The following is a 13,152-nucleotide window of genomic DNA, read 5'->3' on the forward strand; positions in this document are numbered from 1 at the left end:
ATCCCACTTGAATTCAGTTTTCATTACTGAAATGTTCACTTAAACCCAAGATGGGTGCTGGTGTTAAAGTTTCTTACATGTCTTATTTTTTATTAATTTTGAGGTTCTGGACCCAGAACAAAACCACAGTTTTACTGACCACTACCTGAATGTGGCATTTGACCTATCCCAAGTGCTGTTTATTGCTACAGCAAATACTACAGCTACAATCCCACCAGCCTTATTGGACAGAATGGAGGTCATCCAAGTGCCAGGTGAAATATGTGACACGACGTAGTCAGGCTGTGTGTGTGTATTTGTGTCACCTGCTGAATTTGAAATTTGCCTACAGTCTGTTTCACTCTGTGTCTCTTCCACCTCTTCCGAAGGCTACACTCCAGAAGAGAAGATGGAGATTGCCCATCGACACTTAATACCTAAGCAGCTAGAACAGCATGGCCTGAGCCCACTGCAGGTCCAAATTCCCCAAGAAGCTACCACTGAGATCATCAGTAGGTAGGTGACACTTCCTTTGAGCTAGACGTGGCACCTACTGCCACTGAGTAGTGGAGAGTGACAGCAATGCAACATTTCTCTCAACAGGTACACACGTGAGGCAGGGGTACGCACACTAGAAAGGAAGTTTGGTGCAATCTGCCGGGCTGTTGCAGTGAAAGTGGCTGAGGGACAAAAGGCAGCAAAGACACCAGCTGATGATTCGTCAGGTAGACATATGTGCCAGGTGGTGTGTTGCCATGTTCATACGTGCATAGTGTGTGGTGGAATGTGTCTGTCTGTTTATACTGTCTGAATGCTCATTTCGAATTTAATGCCAGTAACATGTTTCAAAAAGCTGAGACCGTGGCATGTTTACCACTGTGTTGCACCCCCAATTCTTTTAACAACACTCTGTAAACGTGTGGGAACTGAGGAGACCCAATTGCTGTAGCGATGAAATTGAAATGTTGTCCCATTCTTGCCTGATGTAGGATTATAGATGCTCAGTTCGGGGTCTCCTTTGTCTTACTTTTCATTTCCTAATGCGCCAAATGTTTTCAATGGGTGGCAGGTCTGGACTGCAGACAAGCTCTTTAGTAACCAGGTCTCTTTTAGTACAGAGCCATGCTGTTGTAATATGTGCAGAATGTGATTTGGTACTGTCCTGCTGAAACAGGTAAAGCACCCCCTGAAAAAGACGTCGTTTGAATAGCAACATGCGATGCTCCACCCTGCACATTTCATTCTCTGTGTATTGCACTTTTACCCATTTCTTGTTGTTTGTCTATACTTAACTTTGTGTCTGCGTATGTGTGTCTATTCACTAGGTGCCCTTGCAATGTGATTGTGTACATTCATAATTACTGCAAAAAATGCATATGCAAAAACTAGACAAAAAAATTTAAATGGGAGTTGTTTTGGTTTTATTTAGCAAAAAATCTGCTAAAGGAGTAAGCAAAATTTACTTGACAAGATTTCTTAAAAGTAAGCTAAATAATCGTAAATACACATTTTTTTGATAAGTCAATAATTCTTACAATAAGGAAAACAAGATTTAATGTCGTGATAAGAATACTTTTCACTTGCTTAGATTTCATTTTTGCAGAATGTATGTTTGTATGTGTAAGTGTTTTTTATATATATAATATATAATATACACACCCCAGAGCATTTATCAGTATACTGTGATTTTATTTTTGTAAATTTGTGCCAGTACCTGAAGAATGTGTGCCGTGTGTGAATGACTCGGAGAGTAGATGTGAAAACTGGATGGGGCCTTTTGTTTGGCCATTGTGGCACAGCAGCTGTGTTTGAGTTCTTGCCCTTGGTCCTGCTAGTGCCGTTTCATTTTGGTTCCCAGTGTGGATTATTAGGGCAGCTCGTCAGGATTACCTCCTTTCATCTGTATGTGGGGCTCATTGAGCTCATGGAGACCTGACTGAGTGATGGAGGCTGTCAAGGACTTCTTTAACCATAGCTGATGTGTTTCAACAGATCATGACCTAGTACTACCACCTGAGATGCCCATTGTGATAGACAAACAAGCTGTTCGTGACATTCTGGGCCCACCAATTTTTGAAATGGAGGTGAGTTGACCCACCATGAGTTTTTTGAGTTCATACTGGTTTGTTTGGGGGGGTTGTGATAAGAGGTCTGTGGCACAGTGCAGATTTTTAAATAAATAATCATGTTCTGCATGATCGTGCAGGTGTGTGCATGACGACACCACTCTGGGGTTGATTGCCTTGCTTGGCCGATCACGCATTTGCATACAAATATGAATTGATCAGTCAGGTGCCTCATTCTCACTTTGGAGTGGGCAGAGGGTCATATCTGCACCCAATCAGGCCATATAAAGGAGCCAGTATGGCAGAGAGGAAAGAGAACAAGGGAACGAGACAGGACCAAAAGAGACAGATTGGAAAAGAAAGAACATGAAATAAAGAGAGAGATGAGAGGCAGGATTGGGAGAGCCAGTACTAAAGAGGAATGGAGGCAAGTGCTTCGGTGTGATTCTTCTGGAGAGAAGCCTGGGGCATTCCTGTTGAGCAATGCTGGGGAGTAGGAGCAGCTTCTTAAGTGGTGTCTCTCTCAGACGCCAAGGGACAGGGGGCAGAAGATGTGTGAGTGCCTTGGCGTCATGCCTCAATGAGTCCGAAGGACTGGCAATGGGGGCCCGAGCCAGGAATTTCTGGGTGAGTGCATCTGTTGGTGGGTGGCTGCTCTGGCTGCAAGGTCTACATAAGATAAGCAAGCTTATGCCTGGTTGTAGAAGGAAGCATTGGGACTTGTATTTCTGAACGAACGATCTCTGGATTTTAACCTCGTTTTACTGGATTTATTTATTAGGACTTCCTAACCTTCACATATTTATTACTGGTTTTATGTATTTATTTATATGGAAGGACTGACGCACTGCACTTTTTGAACACTGTTTTGTTTATTCGCCGCTTTTGCACCAACCCCTTGTTGCATATGTGTGTCCTCATTCGCCTGGCTCATCTTGGGCTATGACTACTGATGGTTTCGGCTCCTGTAAAGTGTCAAGGGAGTGTGGAGCTGTCACAGGGATCGGCGGTTTAGGAACTTATACTGGTATTATTTACATGTGTATAAAAGTAAATCAGGTCAGACATGTCTACATTGTTGTGATTATGGGGACTCCTTTTCACTTCATTGTTTTAATGCCTGCTCACTGGGAAAATTCTACAGATGTCTGAGCGACTCAACCAGCCTGGTGTTGCTGTTGGACTAGCCTGGACACCTCTTGGTGGGGAAATTATGTTTGTAGAAGCAAGTCGAATGGAAGGAGAAGGTCAGTTAACACTGACAGGACAGCTGGGTGATGTGATGAAGGAGTCGGCCCATCTGGCCATCAGCTGGTTGCGGAGCAATGCTAAAGCTTACCAACTGACCAACGGTAAGAAGCAACAATTAGTGAAGAAATTTTTTCTAAATACACCTCTGATGGCAGGCACTACCTCAAGCATGTTTTGTATTGGTGGGGTCTTTGCCAATCAGGATTCCGATTTTTCAGGTCAAGGTATGCTTTTTAATTGTCTAGATGATGTTCTAGTCTACCACTGGTTATGACCCTTAATTGAGGGTAATGATCACAAAGTTAAAGTGAAGAAATGACCGACTCAACTTCTCTTGCAGCTTCAGGTGGTTTTGACCTCCTTGACAACACTGATATCCACCTCCACTTTCCTGCTGGTGCAGTAACCAAAGATGGCCCTTCAGCAGGGGTCACGATTGTGACATGCCTGGCTTCACTGTTCAGCGGCCGTTTGGTGAGATCAGATGTAGCAATGACTGGGGAGATAACTCTACGTGGCCTGGTACTTCCTGTGAGTACATCTTTTTGTGGGCACAAGGGGTGCAAATGCTTACTACATGAAGTAGTAGCGTAGCTTCTTGAAACAGTAGGGGTAGCTATGTTGGGGTAGCTTTGAGTGAGCGGTGTGATGCACAAAAAGAAAACTGGGCAATGACGATCTCAAGCAATATTTGAATAACCTTTTTCTGACCAAGCTGCTTGAAGATCACAATGAAGACACACTGTAGGGGTTTTATGGCTTCATTGAACACTTAACGGCATACTGGTTTGTAACATCTTCTGGACTGAGTTGTTTTGGAATGACCTGTGCCAAAGACATGAGGGCAAAACCTTAAGTCCAACTGATTGTTTCCTAAGTTCACAAGCAAAGTGATCTATCTATCTATCTATCTATCTGATGCTCCCTCAGTGAGACGGCCAGAAGTAAATATAAACTTGGTGGGTTCTTTTTTTTCTGTACATTTTGACTTGTGGGTCACAGTGGGAAGACATCAGTAAGTTTAGGAATTGATTTGTTTTTTTGCCCTCCTCGGACAGAAATGAGGTTATTTGTTTAAACAGACATTTTGAAAAATATACAAAACAACATTTTTGCCTTTCAATCAGTGAAAGTGACTGACTATTTAGTCTCATCAATAGCAGAAACATATTTACATATTAATAAGCACTTTATACTACGCCTCACCCCTTTGGAAGTTTTCACATTTTATTATTGTGCAACACTGAATCAATGAATTGAATTTGTCTTTTTTGACATTGATCAGCAGAAAAAGACTCTTTAATGTCCAAGTGAACACACATCTCTGCAAAGTGGTCTAATTTTTTGAATTGTGAAAACTTTGAAGGGTGTGAATACTTTTTATAGGCACTGTAGATTGATTTCCCTTCCTTTTTTGCTAAAAAAATCAAAATAATTAGCAACATATTGATTCATTCAAAAGAAAAACCAGTGTATAAGTCAGTGGTACTTGAAGTGTTTCACAAGGAGGACTAATTTGCTAAAGTCAAAGATGCCGGCGGTGAGTCTCATACCCTCAGGTTTCGTATGGCTCTAGAACAACATCGCTTCAACCAATCAGCTTTAAGCTCCTCCTCTGATATTACTAGAAACTAGACAATGCATCAAAAATACAAAATTTTTTGTTTGTAGAAATAAAACAACTTCTCTTTTTACAAACTGGCATAAAAAAATCATCATTCTTTAGGAAACTTTTTTTTTTATTTCTGTTATTAACAAAATGTGAAATCGCATGCCTTCCGTTCCCTTCCCAAACAAAAATGAAATTTTTGAGGTTACTTAACCATGTTGTTTGTAGTGATGGCTGAGAAAATGTTTAATGTCTTGTTTTCATGTAGAACATAAAGAAATACATTTGTGATAACAAAACCCAATGGTGACCAATGCCATACAGAAGCATTGTTGCTTGTGTGGCATTATCCATGTGGTATTTGTCCACTTGTGTTACTCAGTTTCACCAAATCAACACCAGCACTGCTGTGAGGGAAACCTCATTAAGCCTCGCGGTGCAGTCGGCGGCTTGTATCCGCACACATTTCTATTTCAAGTCAGTTGCCTGGCTTCACTGTTCAGTGGCAGTGACTGGGGAGATAGGTCTACGTGGCCTGGTACTTCCTGTGAGTACATCTTTTTGGGGGCACACAGGGCGCGAACGCTTATTACATGAAGTAGTAGCGTAGCTTCTTGAAACAGTGGGCCATTATATGATGCGAGTGCTAAAGTAATGAGAATGCGAGTGTGGGAAAGGAAGGAGAAGTGTTAAAATTAAAAACAAAAAACATTGGATGGGATGGTTAAAGCTGAGTTTTAATATCATAGTGACAATAATAATATCTGAGATTACTACTTATAAATAATTCGGGGGGACTTTTTCCTCCAACCTTCATGTTTACGGGGCACATTTATTTAATTAGCCTTTGCTCCTGGATAACCTCCCTGTCCACCTGGGATGTGACATCATCATTTTAGGGTCACTCTACATTTGGTGTCTTCTCAACTTCAATCACGTATTCTTTTGAAAAGCTTCAATGTAAAACATATATGGATACCCTAATCTCGGTAGTCTCTGTATGCTTTTGTAATGGACCACCAAACTAAGATGCAGCAGTTGGCATCTGTTGCCTATATAACACTAAAAACAGTCTGAATTAGTGTAAGCCACCTTAACACCCGGTGTTCATAAGAAATGTAATGATTTACGGAATGAGGTAAAAGTACATAGGGCGGCACGGTGGCGCAGTGGGTAGTGCTGCTGCCTCGCAGTTGGGAGACCTGGGGACCTGGGTTCGCTTCCCAGGTCCTCCCTGCGTGGAGTCTGCATGTTCTCCCCGTGTCTGCGTGGGTTTCCTCCGGGTGCTCCAGTTTCCTCCCACAGTCCAAAGACATGCAGGTTAGGTGGATTGGCGATTGGTTCCTGCCTTGTGCCCTGTGTTGGCTGGGATTGGCTCCAGCAGAGCCCCGTGACCCTGTGTTCGGATTCAGCGGGTTGGAAAATGGATGGTAAAAGTACATAATAACCAAGAATAGTTGTGTCACATATTTGTAATTTGTGCTCCAATTTAAAAGTTTAAAGTCTAAATATTCTCGATTGTAAAATAAATTTTATGTTTTTCACCTGCTTATAGTCCATAGAGGTTTAATAAAGGATCAAAAATCCAAAATAATCAGTGACCATGAAATACTCTAAAACAATATCCCACATGCTTATGTTTGAAATTTGTCAGTTTTAACCTTCTTTGGTTGATATATTTTTAATTATGACTTGAAAAATCCCGGCCCAAATGAAATGCACCACGTGCACCTGTTACACTGCACTTGTGTTAACACGTTGGATTGCATTGAACTTTGGCACAAATCCTCTTCCATACTTCTTGATATATTTGCATATTTTAAGATGATTGGAGAATGCCTGACATCTAGTGGTAGGTGAGCATTACTACTACATGAGTACAAGGAGTTTAAGGCCCAGTACTTGGTGTTACAGTATTTCAAATGAATGTGGTTTTATTTATTTTTTAGAAAATGTGTAATTGTATATTTGCACAGTTTTCTTGATTGCAAACAGATTTTGTCTACTTTAAAATGAGCACCCCTCTTAACTTTAAGCCAATTTGAATTTTTATAGGAAAAAAAATATTCCCAGGCTTTCTTAATCCAATTCCTGGTCATGGAAAGTCAAAGCTAATATTGCAAAAGCAACTATGGGGCACCAGTCCATGATATGCAACACACGAAAACCCAGCCATGTGGAATTAGTGTGGGACCTGCGTTAAATCTAACAAGCATATCTTTGGGCTGTTGGAGGAAAAGTAACAGCAGACATGGGGAGAACATGCACACAGATAACAGCCAGGGTGCTGGATCTGTGAGGCAGAAGTACTAACCACTGCACCTTTGTGCCCCCTAAAAAAAACTTTAAAAAAATATATTCCATGAAGCCCATACTTTGTTGGTCTTATTTTAAGTTAGATAGATAGATACTTTATTAATCCCAAGGGGAAATTCACAAAGAGATTATAGAGATTTAGAGATTTGAACCAAAGAGTGGATTGAGGCTTTCTGTCATCTATAAAGATATGAGGTGCCAGCAAGTCCCTCATTTGGTGCCCCTGCAGTGAAGGAGTGGGACGTTGTTTGGTGGTGGATTTCACATTTACTTGTAGTAACTTGTGGGCAGTGTGTTGTACTGCTTGAGGCTTTGGACTTCAAGCCCCAAGATTGTGTGTTCAAATCCCTCTACTGACGCTGAGTGACCCTGAGCAAATCACGTTGCCTGCTTGTGCTCCAGTTGGAAAAACAAAAGAAATACAAGCAATTGTATCTAAAATGTTGTAAGTCGCCTTGGATAAAATAAGCAATAATAGTAAATTCTTTTTTTTTTTTTCACCCCTCAAAAGGTGGGAGGAATTAAAGACAAGGTGCTTGCGGCCCACAGAGCAGGAATAAAACAAGTTATCATCCCTAAAAGAAACGAGAAGGACTTGGAGGAGATCCCAGCCCATGTGCGGGCAGATTTGAAATTTATCACCTCCAGCTGCCTGGATGATGTGCTGAATGCTGCGTTCGATGGCGGATTTCCAAGGATAAGGAGCCATGACCTCGTGAACAGCAAGCTGTGAACATTCATAGGATGCAGTGGCCACCAACTGGGTCATTAACTGCCATTTTGCAAGCTACTTTTCTAAATGTAGGTCATCGTTCTGGTGTGATCCCTCAGTAATGGCTGCCGTTACTCAAGCTGCGTAGCAGTGAGTATCCAGGAAGAGGTAAATCCTTCTTGTATGAATGCTGGAAAGTAGGAAACAAGAAAGAGTGGCTGCTGTAGGAATATTCAGTCAAGCATTTTTAGCAGCGAGTCTCATGTGAGATATCAGAAGTAATCATTCTAACTTGATTAGAGGCACAGGCTTCAGGTTTGCCCATTAAAAATGGAAAAGCTCTGTAAAACCTCACTTTTGATGGAGATGATTTTGTTGACTTGTAATAAAGTTCACAGATACATTGGTGCTTTGCTGCTTCAGTTTCTTATTGAATGGTTTGGTCCCTTTGCCTGGATTATGTCATTAGATCTCATTTTTGGCTAATTTTATGAAGCAGACAGAAATAGAAATCTACTAGGTGTGCTAAGTTCCAGTGAGTCCTCCTCATATCTCCAGCGTGGAAAGCAACAGGCTATTGGGACACCTTAAAAGACTTTGGTCTCCACCAGGTACTCAATAAGGGGTTTTCTCACTCATCTTTGTTCCAGATCAGAGGATGAGTTGTTACTTTGTTTCAATTTCCAGTTAGTTTGGTTGCATTTCACTCTGCAAACTTCCAAGCAAATTAAACACATCAGTAAACCCCCCTGTGGCCTTGTTGTGGATTCTTTCAATGGGCAAAAAGCATCTTTTCCCGGGATTGGGCGAAGCTTGGAGGGTCGACAGTTGTATTTGTGGATCACTGAATTTTCAACAGTTATTTGGCTTATTTACCAAACACAGCTCTAGGAAAAAACGGCCATCATCAAACAAGGGGAAGAATACTTGAAAATTATGTGGTACTACAGGTTTGATACAGGCAAGTGCACAAAAGAAGGCCCACTCTGGTGAGGTGCTTCAGTTTTGGGATGGTAGATGTGTCTGGTGGACAGTTTCATTTCACTGGATGATGTAGCATATTTTCTCTCTAGTAGCAATCAGATGAACATATCCTCCGTTTAGGTTATCTCAGATCAAATGTCTACTGTCTCAACTCCTGCTAATTAATATTTGTTTTTGGAATGTAATATTTACTACGCATGAGGACGACCTACTTGTACACCTTCACAAATGAGAATACTTGCTCATCAGTCTAACAGGGCACTGCTCATTGCTTCTCGACATCTTTCTATGAGTTTTGATTGACTTCATCACAACTGAATTTACAGTCCCAAACTATTGTCTGATCAGAAGCGATGAGCCTGACCATGTGCTTGGCTTACTCTGATTGACTGGTAATCCTGCAAAGTTGTTTTGCACAAAATGTCTCACACACCAATCATACTGCCAATGGGAGCAGACACAGCCCAGTGCTCTGGTGCCAGTGTATTATTTTTTCATTTATATATTTATACTGGGTTGCTCCGCCCCCTGCTCACCCACCCCAGGTTTGGTTAACCGGATCTACAATTTTAAGAGATTGTTATCTTCATGGGAATTGTAACATATGCATTATTTTCACTTTTACTTTAAAACTTTAGTAAAAACAATACTTGGAATTAACTTTTCTTCAAGATTGCACTGAATTTTGTTTCCGTGTTTGGACTTACATTGTGACAATGCAACGTATAACCACCTGTGAGTGAAAATCATTTATTTCTCTCTAATAAACAAGACTTTGTCCATGCTCTTTCTTCTTCATTGAATTGTTGACATGTCATCTAGAACGTATGAACTTATTGTCTTGATAACATTTATAAGAGCAGAGAGCACAGGAAGTGCGTCTGACCAAAGCATTCACATGACTGAGGTTAGATGACCGCGGTCTTATTTGAAAATAGTTGTAAGTAGGGCGTGACTTGAAAGAATCTCATGTTAAAAGTCTCCGTCTCACAGGACTTCCTACCGCAACAACGTTTTTGGAATCTTGTAATTCTCGCTGGCAACACGAATTAGACCATCTAAAAGTCTCAGACTTAAAGTTTAAATCCAAACAATATTCACAGCGCATCACTTTTTCCACATTTTGTTATGTTACAGCCTTATTCCAAAATGGATTAAATTCATTTTTTTCCCTCAGAATTCTACACACAACACCCCATAATGACAACGTGAAAAAAGTTTACTTGCGGTTTTTGCAAATTTATTAAAAATAAAAAATCTGAGAAATCCCATGTACATAAGTATTCACAGCCTTTGCTCAATACTTTGTCGATGCACCTTTGGCAGCAATTACAGCCTCAAGTCTTTTTGAATATGATGCCACAAGCTTGGCACACCTATCCTTGGCCAGTTTCGCCCATTCCTCTTTGCAGCACCTCTCAAGCTCCATCAGGTTGGATGGGAAGCGTCGGTGCACAGCCATTTTAAGATCTCTCCAGAGGTGTTCAATCGGATTCAAGTCTGGGCCACTCAAGGACATTCACAGAGTTGTCCTGAAGCCACTCCTTTGATATCTTGGCTGTGTGCTTAGGGTCGTTGTCCTGCTGAAAGATGAACCGTCGCCCCAGTCTGAGGTCAAGAGCGCTCTGGAGCAGGTTCTCATCCAGGATGTGTCTGTACATTGCTGCAGTCATCTTTCCCTTTATCCTGACTAGTCTCCCAGTCCCTGCCGCTGAAAAACATCCCCACAGCATGATGCTGCCACCACCATGCTTCACTGTAGGGATGGTATTGGCCTGGTGATGAGCGGTGCCTGGTTTCCTCCAAACGTGACACCTGGCATTCACACCAAAGAGTTCAATCTTTGTCTCATCAGACCAGAGAATTTTCTTTCTCATGGTCTGAAAGTCCTTCAGGTGCCTTTTGGCAAACTCCAGGCGGGCTGCCATGTGCCTTTTACTAAGGAGTGGCTTCCGTCTGGCCACTCTACTATACAGGCCTGATTGGTGGATTGCTGCAGAGATGGTTGTCCTTCTGGAAAGTTCTCCTCTCTCCACAGAGGACCTCTGGAGCTCTGACAGAGTGACCATCGGGTTCTTGGTCACCTCCCTGACTAAGGCCCTTCTCCCCCGATCGCTCAGTTTAAATGGCCAGCCAGCTCTAGGAAGAGTCCTGGTGGTTTCAAACTTTTTTCACTTACGGATGATGGAGGCCACTGTGCTCATTGGGACCTTCAAAGCAGCAGATTTTTCTGTAACCTTCCCCAGATTTGTGCCTCAAGACAATCCTGTCTCGGAGGTCTAAAGACAATTCCTTTGACTTCATGCTTGGTTTGTGCTCTGACATGAACTGTCAACTGTGGGACCTTATATAGACAGGTGTGTGCCTTTCCAAATCATGTCCAGTCAACTGAATTTACCACAGGTGGACTCCAATTAAGCTGCAGAAACATCTCAAGGATGATCAGGAGAAACAGGATGCACCTGAGCTCAATTTTGAGCTTCATGGCAAAGGCTGTGAATACTTATGTACACATGCTTCAGGACAACTCTGTGAATGTCCTTGAGTGGCCCAGCCAGAGCCCAGACTTGAATCCGATTGAACATCTCTGGAGAGATCTTAAAATGGCTGTGCACTGACGCTTCCCATCCAACCCGATGAAGCTTGAGAGGTGCTGCAAAGAGGAATGGGCGAAACTGGCCAAGGATAGGTGTGCCAAGCTTGTGGCATCATATTCAACAAAACTTGAGGCTGTAATTGCTGCCAAAGGTACATCGACAAAGTATTGAGCAAAGGCTGTGAATAGTTATGTACATGTGATTTCTCAGTTTTTAATAAATTTGCAAAAACCTCAAGTAAACTTTTTTCACGTTGTCATTATGGGGTGTTGTGTGTAGAATTCTGAGGAAAAAAATGAATATAATCCATTTTGGAATAAGGCTGTAACATAACAAAATGTGGACAAAGTGATGCATTGTAAATACAGTACTTTCTGGATGCACTGTATATTTAATGTCTTTTGTTTGCGGTAATGCGATCTTTCCTATCCTTTTTTTGAGACTTTCATATTTTTGTACTTCCATTATCTCTAACCTGCTCTGCATGTGTACTGCACCAACATTTTTGAATTCTTTATGACATTCTACTTTATTTCTGGCCCCGGACGTGGACTCATCTCACGGGGCGTACAAGTCTCTCTCCAAGAAAATCAGGTCTCATTTCCAAGATTTTTTTTTTTTATAATATATATACTGTATATATATTTCTATTATAAAAACACATCTACGGGTGGAAGTGTCTGTCTGTCTGTCTAGCCCAGAAGTGAGAGGTGCAGTCAGGCTAAGGGCTCCACTTCCAAGGAAACAAACTCGCTTAGCTGCTAATGCACAATTGATGCAAGCACATCAGCAAAATGAAATTACCCAATATCTCTACATTTGATTTTTTTTCTGATGCTTTTAGTAGTTTCTAGGACCCTGGGCTTTTCACAGCATGGGCTAACACGGTATTTTTTATATATACTGTATTATGTATGTATGTGTATACATATACAGTTTTTTTTTTTTTTTAGTGGAGCAACTAAGATACAACAATGAAAAAGTGAAGACGAAAAGGGCATTACAGACTCTGGCTAGACAGTGAAAGTAAGTCTGCATAAATTTTTTTTTAAAAAGACAATGCACCTATTGCTAATTTTATACTGTCAAGAAATTCTGCAATTATTAGTTCAAAGCAGAAATTATCCTCCTTTTATAATACCCAGCAGACTGCCAAAACAAACTCTGTATAGTCAGTGCAAGTTAGGGCTTCAAGTGCCATCTTCAGGTGGTTTGATTTGCTCAGTGTGTCCCGGGACTCCTGTATTAACCTTCTTGCTGTTAACCCTGAGCCTGAATTCTATGTAAATATGGTTAAGCCCGAGTCAGAGTGACGTGTAATGATCCATTTTACAACATTATGCCTGAGTAACTCTCAGGACAGCATTCTACCACCATCTAGTGAATAAAGCAACACCATGCTGTCCACCATTCATGATTAATTTCTATGTGTTTGTGGTAACTTATCATTATTCATGAATGGGGTGTGGCCTCCAATGAAAAACACAATCACAAAGTTGTAATGGCAGTTTTAGAACAAACTGAAGCATTGCTCAAATTGAGCGATAGTGATGACAATGTGAACTGGTCATCAAACTTTGACATGAAAACAGAAACTGATGCATAATACAGCACTGTACAACCAAACGGTCATGATAT

The 13,152-nt window shown here is 41.3% G+C and overlaps 1 protein-coding gene across 1 annotated transcript in view; it reads left to right on the forward strand.

Annotated features, from left to right (window-relative positions):
• lonp2 (lon peptidase 2, peroxisomal) overlaps nt 1–8,352 on the forward strand; it is a 30,898-nt gene extending 22,546 nt beyond the window's left edge. Inside the window, exons 9-15 of the mRNA XM_028809255.2 lie at nt 104–254; nt 369–495; nt 583–704; nt 1,972–2,063; nt 3,190–3,397; nt 3,637–3,827; nt 7,733–8,352. Coding sequence (XP_028665088.1) covers nt 104–254; nt 369–495; nt 583–704; nt 1,972–2,063; nt 3,190–3,397; nt 3,637–3,827; nt 7,733–7,954 — 1,113 coding nt within the window. The 3' untranslated portion in view covers nt 7,955–8,352. The remainder of the gene's footprint in view (nt 1–103; nt 255–368; nt 496–582; nt 705–1,971; nt 2,064–3,189; nt 3,398–3,636; nt 3,828–7,732) is intronic.
• The last annotated feature ends 4,800 nt before the right edge of the window (nt 8,353–13,152 follow it).

Source organism: Erpetoichthys calabaricus, chromosome 9, assembly GCF_900747795.2.
Source record: "Erpetoichthys calabaricus chromosome 9, fErpCal1.3, whole genome shotgun sequence".
Lineage (NCBI taxonomy): Eukaryota > Metazoa > Chordata > Cladistia > Polypteriformes > Polypteridae > Erpetoichthys > Erpetoichthys calabaricus.